At 38.1% G+C, this 22,826-nt stretch overlaps 1 protein-coding gene across 4 annotated transcripts in view; it reads right to left on the minus strand.

The window, feature by feature from the left end:
* The window catches only part of lrriq1 (leucine-rich repeats and IQ motif containing 1), a 38,915-nt gene that overhangs the window by 13,425 nt on the left and 2,664 nt on the right, over positions 1-22,826 (minus strand). For 3 of the 4 annotated variants that reach the window (XM_058386902.1, XM_058386904.1, XM_058386905.1), the window contains 15 exons: positions 22,609-22,675; positions 20,801-21,033; positions 20,624-20,698; positions 17,773-19,761; positions 16,795-16,947; positions 16,563-16,713; positions 13,659-13,852; positions 11,611-11,738; positions 11,432-11,505; positions 10,378-10,471; positions 7,950-8,120; positions 3,901-4,314; positions 2,946-3,120; positions 2,261-2,380; positions 537-626 (listed from right to left, as the gene is read on the minus strand). In XM_058386902.1, the coding sequence (XP_058242885.1) occupies positions 537-626; positions 2,261-2,380; positions 2,946-3,120; positions 3,901-4,314; positions 7,950-8,120; positions 10,378-10,471; positions 11,432-11,505; positions 11,611-11,738; positions 13,659-13,852; positions 16,563-16,713; positions 16,795-16,947; positions 17,773-19,761; positions 20,624-20,698; positions 20,801-21,033; positions 22,609-22,675 (4,128 nt within the window). The remainder of the gene's footprint in view (positions 1-536; positions 627-2,260; positions 2,381-2,945; positions 3,121-3,900; positions 4,315-7,949; positions 8,121-10,377; positions 10,472-11,431; positions 11,506-11,610; positions 11,739-13,658; positions 13,853-16,562; positions 16,714-16,794; positions 16,948-17,772; positions 19,762-20,623; positions 20,699-20,800; positions 21,034-22,608; positions 22,676-22,826) is intronic. The other variant, XM_058386903.1, reaches the window with a different exon arrangement.

Consider the following 22,826-nt stretch of genomic DNA (forward strand, 5'->3'; position numbering starts at 1 on the left):
CCTGTGCTTTCCTTTCCTTAAATTATTAGGTAAAAAATAAATCTATCAAATCCTATCATCATACACCATCTTTTCCTCAGAATTAAGTTTATTACATTAAGTATTACATTTTCTACTCCAGAGCTCTTACAGCTGCATGTGGAATGTGTCTTTGTTTTTTGTTAGGATATTCACAAATCATGAAGTGAAGAAAGCTGAAATCATCCTGATGTTAACATCTGCTGCCTACACAGCCCGTTAAATTCCTTTAACTTAGTTAATACACCGTATTTTTTTGAGCTTCATCTTTTCCTGAGCTTTAACATTATTACATTAGGCATTAAGATGCTCCTTGGTAGCAGCTGCACTGCTTCATAGCTCAGCTACTGTGATGCAGATGGCTTGCTTGAAAAATGACATCTGCTGATTCAAAGGAAGTTTAAAGCGGCGTAGAACGTAATGGTGTTTTTGGAGGTAATAAATTTGATGATTAATCACCCAGGGGTTCTCGGATTGGCCCGGCTCACAGACAGTGGGAGGGATTCTCAGCCTGTTACCTTTGGCAGCTGGAGCTGTTCTGAATTCGGCAGCACTGAGGACGGCGACATGTCAGGATGCAGAGGAATCCAGTCCTTCTCCATGGCTTCCTATTCACAACACATGTACAAGTTTGTAAGGACTGATTATAACAGCTTATTTCTCAGAGATTGGGGCTGCATCTTCTTGAGAATTGTCCTCATTACAAAGTGCATCCGGTTACTTTGTTTATTGCTTCAAAGCAAGCAGCAAATCATATTAGCCTAAAAGCACAACATTCACGGCTGTGTTATCTGAGTCAAACATTAAAGCCCTGTATGACATGGATGACAAATAACTAATTCATAAACTGCATTTACTAAATGAAAAAAGTATGCTTCTTTGAAATCTTCAGAAGTTTTAGTTCAGTTCATCCATACGGAATAAAACACTTTGGTGTTAGAGGAAAAAAATCAACAACTATTACCGTCTTGTTTCAAGCAAAAGATGAATAGTTTATATCTCTTATACAACTGCACTACACTACAACTTATTTATTAACGGATACATCATGATTTATGTTTATGTTCAAGTTTATGTTTGTGGGACGTCCTTGAAGCAAGTTAGTTCTTGTTATCACTTAATGTTATAGCAGCTATACACAGTTTCTCTCTACTCATCTCTTTGCTGTAGGACTTTTAAAAAATATGGTAATGCACCCAAAAAAAAAAGTCTCTAACACTGACCTAAGTATGTTTTTACTCCTACAATTTTTTCCTCTCAAAGTCAGAAAAGTTGTCATATCACATAGAAACTAAAGATACACTTTAATTAAAGTTTACTTTTTTATTTATCTCAAAGGTTTACCCTTAACACAAGACAGTCCATCCAGAAATGTTAAATAAATGCCTACTCTAAGAAAACGTCATTTTTAATTAATTTATGCCAAGTATCTGGCATACATGTTTGTCCAGCATCTTAGGGTTAATGGATCTTTCCATATTTTTACAAACCATACTCCACTTAAGTCAGGAAGAACAAATCTGAATTACTCTGCTTATAGAAGTATAGAAGCAAATAAAAACTTTTATTTTGAGGTTTATTACAGCTTTCCCTAATAATGCTGGACTTGTGGGACACGCTAGAAATGATGGCATTTTTTTTACCACATTTTGTCCAATCAGAAGTGAGAATTCAACAGAGCTGTGCTATAAATATGTGGTTTAAAGATTATGGACGCCTGACCACACACAGATATGTTCATGTTAAACATCTCATTCCAGATTTAGTCCCACTTTGCTGTTATAATAACCTCCAGTCTGAGAAGGCTTTCCACTAGATTTTGGAGTGTGGCTGCGTGGATTTGAGCTCATTCAGCCACAAGAGCATTAGCGAGGCACTGGCGCAGAGGCCTGGGGTGCAGTCAGTGTTCCATTTCAACCCAAAGATGTTCAGTGGGGTTGAGGAAACATCATACACATCTGCTCTGTTGCTCAGTTATGGCTGCATGACACGGATTAAAGCTATGCACACCAAAAACGATGAGGCTTTGTGCATTTAAGAGCCAGAGAGTGATCTTACAGCTAAGCATCAACCTCCTGTCTTCCTTGCTTGTTGATTATTATGACTTTTCTTTTTTCAGCTAATTGCTAATGACAGCTCCCCACCTTCACGAGTGAGGGGTGCCGTCAGCGTCACAGCACAAGCCGTCCATCTGTGTACTGATTTCCCAGCTATGACAACAACACCATGACTCTGCTTTTACCTCATCAAAAATGAATTCATCCATGTCCACCTCCTCAAAGGCCTCATCTCCCTCCGATATCTGGGCGAGCATGAGAGCACGAGTCAGCCTCTTCCGTAGCATGTAGCCCCTCCATACAGCCTGCAGGGGCAAACGCACAAGACCATGAATCACACGCAAACGTAAATATTGTGTGTTATCCCATTAGGAAGATAAAACATGTTAACCTCTGTTTAATTGCCCCGCGGTCTGCTGTTTGAACTTTTGGTGACTTAAGCAGTATAAGACAAATGGAACACTGGGACACCCTTAAATCTCTATATTCCCCACAGGCTGGGGGATGGAAGACTTCAGAAAAGTGTAGATCGGGATCCAAGCGCTCACACTTCACCAAAACACTGGAATCTGATTCATCTTTTTTTTTTTTTTACTCTGTCAAACCCTTGGGGACTCATCAACCATGAGTAGCATGGGGAAAATCTGTCACAGAAGTTATATGAGCACAGAACAGCCTGCTTCGAAAAGTACTGTTGCGCTATTCAAAACAAGCCCGTGGCAGTAATAGTGTAATGAAGATGATTTAATTTTATTCCAGCTTTCTTTATTATGTTCATAAAATGAGGAATTGAAAACACCTTTCAGAAGCGTATCACTGTGCTTGATCAGAAACACTTGGGAACTTCTCTTCTCGCTAAGTAAGCCATACCTGAATGACCGTGGCAGCGTAGTCTTTATTAAGACGTTCAGGCCTGGTTGTGCAGGATTTCACTTCTCTTTGAGGACTTAATCTTGCAGGAACTATTGCAGGTGGCCCTAAATGGCTCGTTCGTCTCCTCTGTCTGTGTTCACGCCAGTGCCGCTGGATCACCATAACTGCCACTCTGAATAATAGCAAAGAAAGTCATTACAGATGAGATAAAGCTGATAGATTATGGGTGACTAAATGTATAGCTCTTAAGTCACGAATCAAACGAATTTATCAACAGTCAGATGAGGGGTAAGGACAGGCTGAAGATTTTAAGTCATGTGAGATCGATTTAGAGATGATTGATGGATAAAGAAATATTCCTGCTAAAGGAATAAACTACACTACATAAGAAGTGAGCATGTGATTACCACCAAAAATACTTTTAAAACAGTTCCCTGTACTGAGAAAAGAATTAAATAGTGTTTACTCAAAACAGACTTACAGGCAGTTGCTGAATTTTTTATTTTTAAGTTAACAATATCTTAGGATGAGATACAACCGACAGTGAAGTGTCTCCAATAAATAAATAAATAAATGTAAACCCTATCCTCTGACAATGTAGTGCAATCTTTTTAAAAGTTTTTAAAAAAAAAATAAATGATAAAGATTTAGAGCTTAATTTACAAATACTGCACCTTTGACTTGAAATGCTTTGCTCAAAGATATATGTTATATATGATAGAATTCATCATCTGCCCCAAGACTTACAAATTGGTTTTTTTTTCTCAGTACAGGGAAATACTTTTCTGTGGTAAATGTTTATAGGCTACAGATTTGGTGGACTGAGAATAAGCTAGAGTGTTCCAAGTCTAAACCACACATATCTACAAATAAAAAGCACAGGATGCATATTACATTATATAAATGTTTGGACTAAAAGTAAGAATGCTGAGAAAATCCTTATCACTCATACGTTCTGAGGTCCATCCTGGATGCCTGGACACCATATCTGCTGTATCTGTCTTCACTTGCTTGGGTGTCCCTGAATTTCTCAGTAGGATTTACACAGCTACCTGCATAACCAGTATTATGGTCACCAGATGGAGGCTGGTATTTGTGGGTAAAATTAGGCAGATGTGGTGCTTGCCAGCTCGGAGTCTTGTGCTCTGCTGGATTTTGGATTTTCTCCTGATCACTTTTCTCCTGTGTCAAATCCCAGTTGAATAATTCCTGTAAATGGCTAGAGGCCAAAGGTTCTTGCATGGCTGTCTCACGGACACCGCTGTCCCCATACTCATGAGCGTAGCGTTGCTCTTCTGCCAACTGAAACAGCTCAGCAGCTTGGTTACTGACCAGGAGCTGAGCCTGCAGTGCAGATGGAGCTGAGCTGTACAACACATAAACACACGCTAGTTGAAACTTTTACCGTAAGAATAGACTTTCAACAAACAACATCACTTGACACAAACAACCAGAAGAGCTACTAGAGTGACAGATACAAACAGATACAAATACAGATGTGAACAGCAGGTTGTTTGTGTCATTTTTTTGTGAGAAAGGTTCAGAGGGCATCTGGCTGAGTTTACAGGTGTTTATCACTGTATAGAGGTGTGTGGCTAAGATGCAACCAAAAGTCATATGTCTTTTTGTTTGTTTGATTGATTTTGGTTTTTCATTGTATACAGTTCATATTTAAATAATGAATAAATTTTTTTTAATATTTTGGCCACACCCACTTCAGATTTAAATCTTATATATATTTACAGCACAAAACAGATACAGGCAATGCATCCACATAATTGCTAAATAAATAAATAAATAAATAAACAAACAAACTTTGGTTAAAAATATTTAAATTAAACTGATTTTTTCAGAATTTTTATTCTGAATTTACTCCAAAATTTACATTTGTTTCTGTTGTTGTTCATTTATTTAGAACTGTGAGGAAAACAAGGACCTGCTGAAGAATCTTTCAGGCTTACAATGCAGAATACAGTAATACTTTAAGTTTTACAAACACATATGATCCGTCTTAAGTCTTTGAGACTATTAAAGGCTAACGCTCTAGCATTAGAGTTTTAATTCCATGTTTAGAAAAATGAAAGGCAGAGAATCTATTTGACTGCATACTTTTACTTTTCAGCAGCTGTTGCTGCAAGTCTCACTGACATATAATGAGACTTTTCATGATGTGGATTAAATGTGTACAAAGGCATCTCAATCTCACGCTAATTATTCTATTAGCAACGGCTGCGTCTCCCCCTTCTAATCCTGCCCTCTGAGCTCTCTGTATCCTCTCAGGCCATACAGAACCCCTGCTATTTCAATCCTCACAGAGGGCACAGGGGCATCTGAACACACACACACACACACACATGCATTCACACTTTCATTCTACTGTGGTAAAAGTCCCAGAATAATAAAATTAGCAGAAACATAAGTGCTGATAGAAACGTAGTGAGCTCTTCATTACATTTAACAAACCGAATAAAAAAAAAGTAATGTCAGCTTAATTTGACAACTGGATTTAACCAGTATGTCCTAGAAAATATACCAAATCAAATAAATATTCAGAGTTTTTATAGAGACAATCTACATACTGATACCTAAAGGCAAAAATGTGGAAGAACACACCATTCATGAGGCTACTGCTGGAGAATTTAAGCTGTCTGGGTGCTATTCAAAGGTACAAAAGAACACAATGGTGACCCAGTGTTTCATGTGTTCTGTTAGACAGCAACTCCTCTGGTCACTATGTGCCCGCTCGGCAACCCAGTGATACAACCTCACCCAGCCAGACGGTGGACTCTTCACCTTCCCCGGGGTGAGTTGGGGATTGACACCAGGTCAGGTCAGATGTTAATTGGCTCTGGTGGTCCATGTAGGGGCCAAAAAGGGGCTTTGTGCAATATGTCCAACACAAGGCGAAAGGATTTGAGTAGCTTCCAAAGTCTTCACAGCTATTTAGAGGCATATGTTTGATCCAGGAACAGACATTTTTGGGATATAATCAGAAAAGACATAGAGTCTCATCATCACACAGGACCAGTCAGAGGAGTCTCACAGTGCACTGCACTGACCAGTGACAACTGCTCTGTCTGTAGGTGGTCTAAGCAGCCAGCCTGGGAGGGTTTTGCGTCTAAAAGTGAAAAGTGTGCATTGTGCCAGTGAGATGTGTGTGTACACTACATTATAATTTACTGCATTGCATGCTTCATTAGCTTTGGCACAAAAACAAACCCGCTGGGCCTAATCATTCCCTTAACAACAATTTGCCTCTAAATAATAAACTGCACTTATCTTTCTCTGTGTATGCTGCCTTCACAATGATGAACAGAAAACTTTAACTTTAATTTTAATTTTTAATTCTACTGCAATCCTCAAAGCATACTACTGAAAATCATTTAGGCATTATTCACTACCTTGCAATGCTATGATGCGTAGATTCATTTATAATTTGTGTCTATTTATTATTCATACAACTTACTATTTTCAGTTATTGCTCTATTGTTTCTGAGTGTCTATAAAACAGGAGCTTTTTTTATTCTGACAATCATGTCTATATGATTTAATAATATTTATTGTTGCCTCTCCAACATAAAAATTGACTTCCCAGACACCACGCTAGTCAGTAATATTAAAAAAACAACAACCCATAATTTATTCCAAGGGACAAGGCAGGGGACACTCTGTACAGTGTGCCAACCCATCACAGTGCACAATCGCACACTATGGACAATTTAGAGATGCCAATCAGCTTATAATGCACGTCTTTGGACTGGGGGGGACTCGAGTACCCAGAGCACAAGAGGAACATGCAAACTCCCACAGGAAGAAGGTGGGAATTAAACCCCAAACCCTAGAGATGCAAGGAAAACATGCTACTATAGATCCTTAATATGCTTTAATATTCATTCGCCTAGTAATAAAAAAATGACAAGCAATTTACACAGGAATCCAAGCAGATATGTTCTATAAATTGCACTGATTAATTTTTTGATTAAGTCACTGGACACAAGCATTTGTGCATTTCTGGCAGATTTCCTTAGTCATATTGAACTCATTTGATACAACTGAGCATTAAGGGCCAAGCACTAGCAACTTGGTAGACCTGGGATTTAAACCCACAACCTTCTGATCAGTACTCCAACACCTTGACTACTAAGCTACTACATACCCAAGAATTGGGGGGCCATAGAAGCTTAGTGGTTAATACCCACATGCACATCACATCTCCAAGGTTAGGGGTTCAATACCCACCTCTGCATGTTCTCCCTGTGCTTTAGGAGTTTCCTTCTAGCACTCCAGTTTCCAGTTTCCTTCTAGTACTCCCCCATTCCAAACACATGTGCAGTAGGCTGGCTGGCATCTCTAAATTGTCTGTAATGTGTAATGGGTGTGTGAGATGGGAGTGCCCAGAGTTCCCAGGGATAGGCTTCATGCTCTCCACGACACTGTGTAGGATAAACGATACAGAAGAAGGATAGACGACTGGACTATACCACCAGATTTTAGTTTGTATAATGAAGTTGCCTTCTATTTATTCTGAAGGTTGATTACCAGTTATGTGTTTTGCTAATTGGCCACCATGGGCCAATCACAGTAAGCTATCAAATCAATCTCTCGCTTAACGTAAATGAAGAATGCAATTTAAAACTCTGTGTACAAATTTCACGTAAATTTCCTTATATTTGAACATAAGAGTTTCTAACTCCAGTCTTAGGAATTCTGCCCTTCACAGTGTGACGTTTTCCCTGGCCACAATATACTTGGCCATGATCAGTAAGGGATTAATAATGAGCAAATTAGTTGAATTAGGTGTGTTGCTTTAGAAGAAAACTTGGACATGAAAGCTCCAGGACCACAGAGAACCACTGGTCTAAAATATCACTCTAGTCATGCCAACTCTATTCTCCCACAGCAGAGTTAATTCTGTCATCTAACTGAAATGATGACAATTTTCAACCAAAAAATACACCAAATAAGCTTAATTACCTGCTAATGCTAGTGATAGTTTCCTACCTGATCTCCATGCAGTGTCTCTGTAGTACTGAGTCAATCTGATCTTGGTGTGCCTGGCAGAGGGCCTGGAAGCTCCACAGCTGTGTTGAGTCTGCAGAGAGTTTTCCTGAGGCGCCGGTTTGCTCTCCGTTCAGCTTTATCAAACTTGGATTTACTGCCAGAACAGAAGACCTGTGTAAAAAGAAAATTAAAATTAAAAAAAAAAAATGATGATGATGATGAACAAATGACATCAGGAAAGTGAGAAATGATTTACGCATCAGTGAATTTTGTCACTGAGCTCACAAATGGGATCAAACTGAAATCAATTACCCAATCAAGATGTAAATGAATTAACTTCATGGTTTAACAATTTAAATTAAGAGACTGTTACTCTTCTGCTTATAAATGCGGTCTCAAAATGCGAAAAAATAAAGTGCACTTAACATCCAGATTAATACGACTATATCAGGGGAAAATATATTTTCATATCTCTCTCTCTCTCTCTCTCTTCCCCCTACTCCACTCTAAAATATTTACATTGAGCACATGAAATCAGTTAGGAAATGGAGATGAAATGTTTAATGAGTTTGACATTTCAGACCCAGGAGAGTCCGCAGGCTGTCTGCGTGCAGAGCAAAGAGCTTTATTCAAAGCCGGCTCCTCACGGAGAGAAACGGTGATGACACTTTTGAATTAGAAGTGAAAAGGTCTATGTTGGCTTCAGTCCACTGACGAGGCTGTCAATCATGTTGAGTCGATTTTCCTTCCCTTCTCAAAATCGTATAACGTCAGATTCCAGACATTTGTGTGGATGTGCTTGTGTATATACATCTATGTGTGTGTGCGTAGGAAAAAGAGAAATTGATATATACTTAGAAAACTTGCAACGACGTGTTATTTACAGCATGTTCGGTATAAAGTTACTCAACTGCAACTTTGTAAGATGTGGTTTCAGAATGCTTGGTAAAGTTAGGTGAATTATTAATACTACAGGCTGGAATACACCTAGAACCATAAGAGTCCATCATATACCCTGTAAGGGAATTTTGTGACTGTATACAGGATAACACTGAAATCAGGCACAATGTGTAGCTCATATGGCTGTCAGTACAGTTTCAGTGATGGATCGAGAATTCAACAGGCCCTCAATGCGACAGAGTGTGCTTAAGCTCACAGCTCCGTCCATATATCACTTAGTGAAAACTTCCCTGCAAACACAGGCTCATGCAGCAGCAAGATTTATGGAGGTAAAATCCCTCTCCTCTCCTCTCTCTCTCTTCTTTCTCCTCTTTCTCTTTGCTCCTGCTTACGATATCCTTTGGTGCTTTAATTTTGCTGCTGTTATCATTGGCTGGGGATTAAAAAACCCGAAGACAGCAGAGAAAACAGAGAGTGTAATACCATTGTTGGCACTGAGGGTTAGACAAAGTTCATCCTAATACTGAGCATGATTTGAGTGAGCTCCCCAGACACACACCACATACACGAGACAGAGGATAGAGAGGATTTTGATCGACATCCTAATCTTGGTGTCCTGAAGTCCGAAATGTAGTACAAGAGTAAAAAAAAAAGTGATCAAAAGTACAGTATATGTTAGTTGCATGTATCTCATTTTTATCTATTGTTCATGCAACTTGATAGAAATTCAATACAAACTGCTATATACAAATTAGATATTAGATATACATTTAAATAAAACACAAATTATAATAGAGACAACATTTGACCTACTTAACACTAACTTGGTATTATACTACACTAAAATCTCCACATTTAAATGGTGGTATAATTTTTCATTATGCAACAAAATTACATTGATTTAATTATGGATTTTTATTTATTTTGAAATGAACTGCATTTGTCACCTTTGTGATCCACCGCTTCACAACCCCCACATTATCCACCATCTTTAATTTTATCCTTCACATCATTCTGTTTAAGTTCATGCGAAACATAACTGTCAGTGTAGAGCCGAAAGGCATTTGCTTCACAAATATTCTTCTGCTGAGTAAATATTTTAAGAATTACAAGCACTTAAGTCCACGTGCAGATAGATGTCACCGGGTAATCCAATAACTGCCCCACTGATACACTAGCTAGCCCAGTGATCCGGCCCGGAAACTCTGTGTTAAAGTGGAATGTTTATTCTCCTCGCCTTGCCTGATCCATCTCGAGCAGTGTGTCTGCATTCACATTACACTTGTGCTCTGGGACACGCTTAAAATGTTAGTATCTTTTGCTGGAATGTACACATAGCTGTGTCTGCCAGTCCAAGACAAACTTTTCCTCTACAACAGGAGGTGGTGTTTCCCTTCTCATTTATTAAAAAGCTCTCTGATCGGGCTCATCCTTACCGTAATAATGTTGTGTTGGATGTGTGTAGGCGGTTGCTAACATGAGGGATACAATCCATTGGTTAGTCAATAACACACAGTATCTTTCTTACCTCCAGTTATTCTCATGCTGTACAGGATTGTCAGCTATACTAAGCTCCTGAAGATGAGTGCATCCCTGAAGACTCATACAAATGTTCCTCAGCTCTAGAAGAGAGGTAAAGCTGTTTGTATTTCTCCCTCACAGCAGAAATAATGATACCTAATCTTATTATAGATACAAATCTAATCTATAGCCATGCTTTAGGAATATTCTCTGTTTATTTAGAATTCCAAACTGAGATTGTAGGATTTAATGAATCACTTGCTTACACACAACCAAGATAAGATATAAAAATTGTGTGATTAGTGTTAATCTGAGAAAATAAATCAAATGTAAGGTGAATGACGCCATGTTTTGCTATATTTTCCCAATACAAGTATCCTAAAATGGTTGTTGAGACAATAAGTAGAATGCACAATAAAATTGAAAAAATGCCAAAAAATTCACATCTGGAGCTAGAGTTAGAGGTATAAAAGCTTAATTTACATGTCTTTTTAAAATAGAGGCCATTCTGTAAACACAACAGTGTGTTCTTCTTGGAAAATAATCAATAAGAGGTAATTGAGGATTATATTCCACTAACAGTATGTCCCAAAGTGTATTAATCCTCATATGCCACAATAATTTGCCATGAAATATAATTTTTTTATCCATTTGTAGTTGCACTCAATATTAAAGAACATCTACTAAACAAGTTTTCAACTTACGTTATAGCAGCTATAAACATTCATTCCCTCACCAGGCTCTCTTTTTTAAGACAAAAAAAAATACTATTCTCTCTCCTCTTCAATAAATACCAATATATTTTTTATTTTATTTTATTTTATTTTATTTTATTTGGTTGGTTAGTTAATTATTATTGAGCTTATATATATTCATAATTATTTTTAATGATTGCGTATTGGAACATGAGCATTAATATAATCCAGCACTTTGCCTGGTACTAAAGTTCAATCAATTAATGCAATCAATCAATAAACACCTTCTGATTATCCAGACTTGAGAATTTAGCAGCGCTGTAGTATAAACATAGTCACCTATATGTAGTATAGTTGTTTTCCTACCTGATAGACAGTTGTGACTAACATTAAGTGTCTTCAACGAAAGCAAGTCCACTAGCAGTGGAAGCTGGGTGATACTGAGGAAAAACAACTAATATTGATGAATCCTAACAATGAAAAAAACAGACAGGAATAATAACATATGCTAGACAGCATTTACTCTACAGGTACAGAGCACCCACCTGTTTTGAGGCACAGACAGACAGCACAGCAGAGGCAGCCAGCAGCTATCCAGGCCATGCAGAGAGCAGATGCTGTTATCATCCAGATACAGCTCCCTCAACAGGACATGGTTCTTAAGCACAGGCATCTATGCCAGAGACAGAAAAATAAGTAAAAAACCAAACTGCCAAAATACCATCCTGACCATGTCAGGCATTAAATGTCTCTTGAGCTGAGGAACACAGGCTTCACCCTAAATATGAAACCGCAATACCACATTTCTGAGCACTGAGCCAGACTGGCAGTGGAAATCGAATTAAAGTGACGGCAGACACTAATAGGAGGTGAATGGATGAGCCTTTTTTAATGTGAGGATGATGTAAACAATAGCTGTCATCAGTAGGGTTCTGTCTTTCCACAGATCCTACTCTGGTGATTAAAAGGACATCACGTATATGTACGTCTATTTTATTCTGGAAAACTCTACACAGAGCTCCTTCATGTGGTTGTTCGCCTCATTTTAATTAAGCGAGACACAAAAAAAGTACAGTGAAACAAGAATTACATCAGTTAAAAGGCAATTCAGAATAATGAGATGTCACGAAATATTACTGGTTGTACTGAACTTGCTTGTGAGAAAGAAGTTCCTGATTTTCCCTCTTTATTGTGAGATTTACAGTATATTCCTATATGATTACGTGCCATTATTATTTAAGGAATACAATCTGTATTTTTTGACTTTGGTCTGTAAAGAGTTTTAATCGGTGTGTGTGTATGTGTGTGTGTGTGTGTGTGTGTGTGTAAATGTGTGTTTTGTTTCTAAAGACCCATGATGAACAGAGCCAAACATCTATTCTTAGGCATTTTGTGAGACATCAGAATGAGGCATTAACATCAGAATATAAACAGAGTGATGTTTTAAAGTGCATCAAAGAAATCAGTATGACAACAATAATAGCATTAAATCAAGTACAGTATTAAAAGAGAGGAATACAGTATTCATTTTTCTGTTGTTCCACTGCTGAATCTGTTCTTCTTCAGTATTTCATTTGCAATGTAACCTATTTTGTGCAAACTATTTTTCATGCATTAGAACCGGACCAAAAAGGTCAGTCACTAAGAGCAGGCGGTTTTTATTTTTAGGCATGGTGGAGCAGGTGATCACATAAGAAGCTCATGTGTTTATGAACATGGGAGCATACTGGACACCGCTGGCTGCTTCTGACATTCACCTTCAGTAAATATTTTGTATTTAGGTTACATATGCTCATTTGAGTCATGCATTTATCCAAAGACATTTACAACTGTGACAGGATACAAATGAGCAGTTGAGGATTAAGAGTCTTGCTCAAGGACATTCTGCATCACACAACTCCAGCTGACTGTATATGGATGTAGAAGGGACATTATTCATAATCACACTCTCCGGTGTTTACAATCATTTATAAATCACACTCTCTGGTGTCACCCAAATGAGGATGAGGTTCCCTTTTGAGTCTCCTTGCCACAGTCGCCTCAGGCTTGCTCACTAGGGATGATTTTATCTATCATTAATCTTGGACTTTTTGTACTATGTTTCTTATGTTCTGTAAAGCTGCTTTGAGACAATGTTCATTGTTAAAAGTGCTATACAAATAAAAATTGAAAATTGACCCAATCATGGCAGCTTTAGAGTGCTGGGATTTGAACTCACAACCTTCTGATCAGCACTTCCCACCAGTTTGATGCTGTGGTTGAAATATACTAAATTACTTTGTTTAAACATTCGAGAAAAAGGACTTACAGAACTAAGCAGTGTATTGTAAAATAGTGTCTTTGCCAAAAAAAGGATTGGTCAGAATTTCTTCTGCTCAGAAACAAAGAGATACAACAGCAAAGATTTCTGGGGAATATTCTAACCATCACATCATTTCAGATGTTCTGTCACATGGTCATATGGTTGCCTCAGTATCACTTTAATATAGATTGTTCTATAATAGAGTATCAGATTACCCCTCTGAGAGCTGTTTGTTTGTTTGTTTGCTGTATGATGAACTCAGTGTGATTAGGATTGTTAATGGCTGTGCACCTCTGTCAGGTTGTTTCCTCTCAGGTCCAGCGTGTTGAGCAAAGCACAGTTCTCCAGGCCTTCCACATGGCTGAGGTGGTTGTACGAGCAATCCAGATGCAAAAGCGTGAAAGCGTCATCCAGTCCTCTCGTGCTGATCAACTGATTATGATCAACTGTGAGTCGGTGAAGCCTTTTCAGAGATCCCAGACCACCTGACAGAAAAAAAAACACACCATTCATATGGGAGAGAACAAGAATCAGAATCTCATTTCAAATCTTGAGAACTGGAAGTAAATATGATTTAAGAGCATTTAACCTTTTGCCTATGGGCTTATGCATTGCTACTGAATACAGAAACACAGTTTGACTGCACAGCTAGAGCAGAGACTGAGTACAATAATAAGATAATGCTGCCATCTAGTGGGGCACAAAAATAATCCGATCTGAAATCTATTCAGCAACAACCAGAATATAATGCAGTCTATTAGTGTTATGATTTGAGCATTACAGATGTTAAAAGTAGCCGAACAACTGCTTCAGTTTATATTTTGGAAGACTTTTTGTTTTGCTTCATTTTGTTTTTGCATTATTTCTTTTAAAATGGTCAGCAGAAAAATTTATAAATAGATAATTTTTTCCATAATACTACTAAATATAGAAGAAAAGCTGAAACAAAACTCATATTAACACATGGACATCCATATATATGGTTAACACTGTTAATGCTCAAAAATAAAAATGTATTTCTTTAAAATGAAAAAAAATGGCCTGGCTCAGATGGCCTGGCCTTAGATTGAAACCCAGCAGGAAGTGTGAGTAACATAAGGCTAGATAAGGTAAGATTTTTCTGGTGCGTTTGTAATCTAAATAGTTGGCAATGATATCAAGTATGTTTAATCTTATGCTACATTCACACATACAGTGACAAATAAACTGGAGATCATTCACTTTCAATGAGAGCTGGAGAAATCCAGTGACGTGACCAACCGCGGCCATTGGTGGATAGATGTGAGTGTGACAGAGTTAAGATAAGTTTGTGCAACTATAGAGCGACTTGGTGCAATGGGAGTAAAGACAGTAGAGCACATGTGATACCTGGCAAAGCACACACACCAATTTTCCTTCGTCTCGTATGATATCATGTATATATACACTGGTGAACTTTATACTATAGCGGAAATAAAAAAGTCTATACACCCCTGTTAAAATGGCCAGTTTCTGTGATGTAAAAAAAAAAGAGACCAATTTCAGACCTTTTTCCACCTTTAATGTGACCTATAGCCTGTACAACTCAATCGAAAACAAATCGAAATCTTTTAGGTGGGGGGAGTAAAACTAAAAAACTAAAATTATGTGGTTGCACAAATATGCACACCCTTAAACTAATACTTTGTTGAAGCACCTTTATTACGGCACTCAGTCTCTTAGGTATGAGTCTATCAACATGGCACATCTTGACTTGGCAATATTTGCCCACTCTTCTTCGCAAAAACGCTCCGAATCTGTCAGATTGCGAGGGCATCTCCTGTGCACAGCCCTCTTCAGATCACCCCACAGATTTTCAATCAGGTTCAGGTCTGAGCTCTGGTTGGGTCATTCCAAAACTTTAATCTTCTGCTGATGAAGCCATTCTTTTGTTGATTTGGATGTATGCTTTGGGTCATGCTGAAAGATGAAGTTCCTCTTCATCTTCAGCTTTCTAGCAGAAGCCTGAAGGTTTTGTGCCAAGATTGTCTGGTATTTGGAACTGTTCATAATTCCATCACCTTGTCTAAGGTCCCAGTTCCAGCTGAAGAAAAACAGGCCCAAAGTGATGCTGCCACCACCATGCTTCACTGTAGGTATTGGGGTTCTTTTGGTGATGTGCAGTGTTGTTTTTGCATCAAACATACCTTTTGGAATTATGGCTGAAGAGTTCAACCTTGGTTTCATCAGACCATAACACATTTCCCCACATGCTTTGGGGATACTTCAAATTTGTTTTTGCTAAATTTAGCCAGGCTTGGATGTTTTTCTTTGTAAGAAAAGGCTTCTGTCTTGCACCCAACCACATAGCCCAGACATATGAAGAATACAAGAGATTGTTGTCACATGTACTACACATCCAGTACTTGCCAGAAATTTCTGCAGCTCCTTTATGTTGCTGTAGGCCTCCCGGCAGCCTCCCTGACCAGTTTTCTTCTTGTCTGGTCATCAAGTTTAGAGGGACATCCAGTTCTTGGTATTTTCTCCACTTGATGATGACTGTCTTCACTGTGTTCCATGGTATGTCTAATGCCTTGGAAATTCTTTTGTACCCTTCTCCTGACTGAAACCTTTTAACAATGAGATCCCTCTGATGCCTTGGAAGCTCTCTGCAGAACATGGATTTTGCTATAAGATGCGACTAAGTAAATGTCAGGAAAAGCCTACTAGAACAGCTGAATTTATTTGGGGTTAATCAGAGGCACTTTAAATGATAGCAGGTATGTACTGACTCCTATATAACATGAGTTTAAATGTGATTGCTTAATTCTGAACACAGCCACATCCCCAGTTATAAGAGGGTGTGCACACTTGTGCAACCACATTATTTTAGTTTTTTATTTATTCCACCCCCTAAAAGATTTCAGTTTGTTTTTCAATTGAGTTGTACAGGTTATAGGTCACATTAAAGGTGGAAAAAGTTCTGAAATTATTTATCTTGTTCTCATTTTTTTACATCACAGAAACCTGCCATTTTAACAGGGGTGTGTAGCGTTTTTATATCCACTGTATATACAAACAACTGACTGTTTGTATATACTGTTTATATATGACTGTTAGTTGCACCACCCACTTATAAATGTCACTATGGCAACCAATAGTCAGCATTTCATAGTACAGAGACTAATAGTCATAAAACTTCTGTACATATGAATGTAGCTTTAGTAATGCACTTACTGATGCGAGAGATGATGTTGTGGGAAAGCTGAAGCACAGTCAGGTTCACAGCACCGTCCAGACCATGGATGCTCGTAAGTTGGTTCCTTCCCAACAGCAGGACCTCAAGTTTGGCCAGACCTCCACAGTCAACATATGTGATATTGTTTTCCTTTATAAAGAACAGGAAGATTTAATAAACAGATGTATGCTTGTACAACCGCAATTACTATTTAAGAGCACTGATGCATACCTGTAAATCAATATGCTGAAGTTCAGTGCACTGATTAAGTCCATCCAGGGCTTGAAGTCTACATCGCCTGAGGGTCAGTGCCTGTAGTCTGGTACACTCAGACAGTGTGGAGAGACTACAGCCGGACAAATCCTCCAGAGTCACTGTCGTCACCTGGTGTGATGTTGATAGGAGACTTAATTTATACCATTGTTCAGGATTTAATTACAGTATTATTATATGCTCATTAGTCTTATTAGGAAGCATTTTATATAAGGGAGATAGATAGAAATTAACATGATGTAGTAAATTGTATATCAGGCCTTTCCAAGTTAAATGTACAATAAACCACAGGCTGTTTAATGCTCAATTCTGATTGGTCAGAAGGTGTTTAGTAGTAGCTCTGCTGCTGTATATTAAAGTGCTTGTTCAAACACATTATAATTTCTTCACTAATTACGAATGGACTTGAATTTCAACCACTTCAGATAAACAAGTGTAAATATAGTGTGTAGAGGAAGGAGTCTCCAGTGTCAGTGCTTTGTAACAGTAATAGGCTTAGTTTGAAGTGTGTGTGTGTGTGTCATTAGATTCAAAGTAGGGAAAAAGGAAAATGTGAGGGAACATTTAGTGAGTTGAAAGTGAAAAAGTAACTTGTTTTCTGAACGTTCCACAACATTAGATGTAACTATATAGTAATTAAATAGTAATTGTTAGCAAATTATTGTGGTATAGAGGAAGAAAACATTTTTTTTTATTTATTCATTTATTATTTATTTATGAATTTTTTATTTATTTTTGAACTTTTTTTTTCATTTTTAAATTATATATATATAATTTTTTTTTATATATATTTAATTTGTCTTTGTTTCTGTTGATTTCTCTGGCAAAAGAATTTCGTTTGGGATTAATAAAGTTCTATCTTATCTTATCTTATTAGGTTTGTTGTTCTTACTAAAAAAAGTTATAATTAAGATCTTTTACAGTTTCTGCTGCTACCTGCTTAAGAGAGCTCCAGGGTCCAGATTTGAGAATAATGTCCACAGGTAAAGGTAGCAGGTTTTGTCCTGAAGCTCTCCTGCGTCCTCTCCTCCTGGGTGGAGCACCGAGCCCTTTTCTCTTGTTCTGCATGGAGAGCTTGGACCAGGGAGTGCAGTTCATCATCCAGGCTAATCGCTTCTGCTCAGTGCTGTCAGGCAGACATGCAGAGCTCGAGTCAGCCAGAGCACACTGTGGCTCTCTGGTGTCTGTTAGGCTATTCTCCTCAGATGGACTCACTGTTATGCTGCTGTTATCAGTAGACAGAGCTGATACCAGAAAACAGCTGTGCTGCTCATCTTGCCCAGTTCTAGAGGACAGAGTCCTGGCCAAGACACTTTTGGACATATTGACTGACTCATTATCACCACATTTCTCATCTTTTCCCCATTTTGTAGTTTTCTCGCTCTCCTTGTCAGCTTCTGTGTTTTTTCTCTCAGCAAGTCCTTTTACATTGTCCTTAATTACATTTTTATTTCCTTCCTCCGTATTCTGTCCATCATCATTTCTCTTTATTACTATTTCTTCTCCTTCTCTGTCCTTCTGCTTTAGTTTCCTACTTTGCTCTTCCTGTATTTGCTCAGGTTCATTTAGCTTTTGCTTTAATCTAATCTCTTCTACCACTCTTTTTTCTTTCATCCTTTTCTGTTTTTCCTCTTCCTCTTTGTTTTCTGTTTCAGCCTCGGTTCTCTTTTCTTCTTCCACATCTTTTCTTTTCTTTTCCTCTACCACCCTCCATACATCTACACTTTTCTGTTTCTCTTCCTCCTTACTTTTTCTTTCATCCTCTGTTCTCCTTGCTTCTTCCACGTCTTTTCTTTCCTTCTCCTCCTCCACCTGTACTTTCCTCTTTTCCTCCTTCGCTCCCCTGATTTCCATACTTTTATGATATCCTTCCTCTTTTCTCTTCCTTTCATCCTCAAGCTTCTTTGCTTTTTCTACTTCTTTTCTTTTCCTCTCCTCCTCCACTCTCCTCTTTTCCTCCTTCACTCTCTCGATTTCCATATTTTTCTGCTTCTCTTCCTCTTGCTCCTTTCTTTTTCTTTCATCCTCAATCTTCTTTGCTTCTTCTACTTCTTTTCTTTTTCTCTCCTCCTCCAGTCTCCTCTCTTCCATCCCTTTCTGTGTCTTCTCATCCTTTCTTTTCCTTTCATCTTCTTTTACTTCTTTTTTTTTTGTCTTCTCTTCATCCTCCTGTACTTTTTTCCTTATCTCTGTCATTTCAGGTAATTCCTCATCATCTTTTTGTTTTAGTTCATCCACAGTTCTTTGTGCCTTTTCCCTTTCTTTACTTTTGTTTTCCTTGTCCTCCTGTACTTTTCTCCTTTCATCCTCCACTCTCCTCTCTTCTATCTCTTTCTGTGATTCCGCATCATCTTTACTTTTTATTTTTTCCTGAATCGCTCTTGCATTTTCATCTTTTTTAAATTTCTCCTCCTGTACTTTTCTCATTTCCTCTTCTACTCTCATCTGTTCCATCCTTTTCGGCTTCTCCCTGCTCTTTACTTTCCTTTCATCCTCTATCCTCTTGGCTTCTTCCTTTTCTTTTCTGCTCTGCTCCTCCAGCTTACGCTCTCTCTCCAGGCGATGGTGCTCCTGTAGCTTGGCTCTCTCGTACTCGGCTCTTCTCCTCTCTGCCTCATCTCGGTGACGCTGTTCCTCCTCCTCCATCCTCCTTCTCTCCTTCTCCCACTCCATCTTCATCCTTTCCTCTCTCTCTCTCCTCTTTTCCCTTTCTATCCTCTCTTTCTGTCTCCTCCTCTCCTCTTCTCTCCTCTTGTTCAGCTCTTTGTTGTTCCAGCGACGCACCAGTGTCCCTCTGAAAGCTGCCTGTATCTTTGTGGCTGCTGCAGTGCACCGTGCCTCTGATTTCCATCGTTCTTCCTGCTGTACTTCCTCAAAAACTCGCCTCTCCTCTGCTATCTGTTCTTCTAATCTCTTGATCAGCTCCTGACATAAAAATAATATTGTGAAAATCTATTCAAGCAGTTTGGGTATACCTTCAATACAAAAGTCTGTTAATAAAATATAGCTTTTAATTTATTTATTTGTTTGTTTGTTTGCTTGTTTGTTTGAGCATATTGTGAATAGGAGTTCTGGCATGAGAATTAAACAAACAAACAAACAAACAAATAAATAAATAAATAAATAAATATATGTTGTTTTGAACGGGATAATCTTTTTTCCAATAATTGTTATTATTTTGTCTTCTGGAAAACATAAATATTTCATGTACCTCCCTCACCTCTTGTTGCCTTCTTGAGCATCAGTGAACATTTGCATCTTTTATAACGAGTCTATTAATTAATTGTGGAAAGATGGATCTCAAAATCATAGAGCCGCTGCAGGAAAGGGGTCAAAAATGAGTGGATACTGTAGAGTAGTGCGCAGTTTAACTGCTCAGGACTAAAACGAGGCTCATAAACAACTATAACAAAACATAAAAGCAGTCACTAATCATCCAGATAACAACACACTGTATTAAGAGTCAAGCGTACACTATGTAAACTTTTGAACTTATTCATTTGTGAAAATTCTGTTACTGTGTCTTTTGGACTATATGTAACATCTGTTGTGTGAAATAGCTCATTCAGGTCAGTACTAAAAAAAAACAAAAAGCTATTTTTATGATCCTTCTTTTTTATTTACTTTAATTATTTCGTTTTAATTGTCAGGTATACGCAAACTTAAGACCACAACTCTATACACAAACACTCGATGTACAGCATTTAACAGCAAAATAAACTATTATTTTTCTGTTAAAAAGTAGCTGTAGATTAATAGGCAGGTGTTTCTACAAGGTACGACTCACCTGCTGTTTGACCATTTCCACTGGAAGAGTTTGGCTTGTTTCACCATCTTCTTCAACAGCCTGTAAATATTCAAACTACAAATAAATAGCAAAAAGCCATTTTATACAGTTTTCTCTTTTTTCCACCAAAAGCATTTAGGGATTTCCTGCAGATCTTTTTCAGATTAAAAAAAGGACCTGATTTGCGGCCTCGGTCCTCCTCAGTTCCTCGTTAAACTGCTCACTTCTCTGTCTCATCTTCTCCTTCTCTTCACTATCTGACTTCAGACACTGTTCCCTCTCAGCCTCGAACTCAGCTAGTCTCCGCTCCTCCTCCTCCTCCTCCTCCTCCTGCCTCAGTCGCTCCTCCAGCTGTCTCCATTCAAACCTGAGCTGTCTTTCAGAATCCTTGTGTGTGTCGTATTCAGTGTCTGAAATCAACAAATATAGTCATGTGCTTAAAAATTGCATCAAAAATAAATTGAAATGGAAAACAGAAACCAAAAGCCAAATTCTATAAACATTAATAGAACTAAAAGCTGATAGATTTCAACCTGTTTTCTTGTTCTTCTTCTTTTAAAGATTATATTCATTTACTGCATTGACCCAGCAGAGGTCGCTAAATCCCAAATAGTGACTTTCACCACACACTCATACACACTAATTTACTTCCTAACCCTAATCTTGGAGAAGCCCCTTACTTGAATGTTATGAGCTGATGAATCAAATCAGTAAAATTATTTAATACTATAGATTCAAGTACTACAATGTCAAGTACAAGTATCAGGGCTCAAGTATCAGTATCTTTAACTGCATAATATCCAACTGAATAATGGATGAGTCAGTAGGTACTTTACACTATTCAACCATCCACAACAATTGTTCTCTAAGGTAAAGGAAGCTCCAAGCAGAAATAGAGCATCAAGGTCCAGACTGTCCTGGAGAGAAGAATTTGGTATTAATGTTGGTTTTACTGGTCAGCACAGTGGCTCAGTGGGTAGCTATGTCACCTCACACTTCCATGTTCTCTGGTTTCCTTACACTTTCCAAAATCTTGCTTTGATAATCTGTAACACTGTACTATATTTACTATATCTGCACTTTCTTACTCTAGCTCATCTAGTTCCAGCTAATTTATATAGCATTATATTACAGTATATATGTCCTGGAGCCCTGCATTAAGACTGTATTTCTACACTATTTTTTTACACACCCTCACCCACCCAATTGCACATATGTTGGATTATATTGTAACTGTGTGTTGGTTAGATTGGTTGCTGCTAATCAAATTTTTACTGCCTGTGCCATGACAATAAAGAATCTTATCTGTTTCCTGTTACAGTGTGTGTATTCTGTATTAAGAACAATATATGGTCAAAAGTATACGGACTCCAGATAACCATCCCATGTGTGCTTTTTGAACTTCCTATTCCAAGATTGGTTCATTTTTGTTGTTATTATTACTTCCAATCTTCTGAGAAGACTAGATTTTGGAATGTGGATGATGTGGTCATTCATCCACAAAAGCATTAGTGAGGTTAGACGCTGATGTCAGATTTGAAGGACTGGGGCACAGTTAGTCGGCGTTCAGCTGGGTAGAAATGCAGGCCACTCGACTTCTTCCAGCCTAACTTTGGCAAACCATGTCTTCATGCACCTTGCTTTATGCACAGGGGAATCATCATGCTGGAACAGGTTTAGGATTTTTAGTTCTATATATTACTTATTTATATCTATACAGGTTTAGGTTTCTTAGTTCTATTTATGTCATTTCTATAAAATTCTGTGCTTCTAATATGGAATATCAACGCACACTATATGGCCAAAGCGCATACAGTGAACTTTAATGTTCAGGATTTTGGATCTTGCCCTGCCCTCTTTTAATAAGCCTGCAGTTGAATCCTCTCATCCACTTTGTCTTTGCCAACTTTAATCTTCAACTCTCTCTCTCTCTCTCTCTCTCTCTCTCGCTCTCTTTCTCTCTTTCTCCCATCAGGCAAACCAACCATAATCTCCATTCAGTTCATGAGTTTCACATGGGGGATCTAGTTCCTCTTCGATTTCAGACATTATCTGTAAAAACACACACACATATATACAAACATGAATTTCTCTTGGTTTGAAATGACATGAAGGAAAACACATCTAGGGCACAATTCAGCCATCCTTCCCTTCCTCACAAATGAGTCAGAAGTTTTTACAATCACATCCACTCCTAAGACCG

Source organism: Hemibagrus wyckioides, linkage group LG04 (genome assembly GCF_019097595.1).
Source record: "Hemibagrus wyckioides isolate EC202008001 linkage group LG04, SWU_Hwy_1.0, whole genome shotgun sequence".
NCBI lineage: Eukaryota > Metazoa > Chordata > Actinopteri > Siluriformes > Bagridae > Hemibagrus > Hemibagrus wyckioides.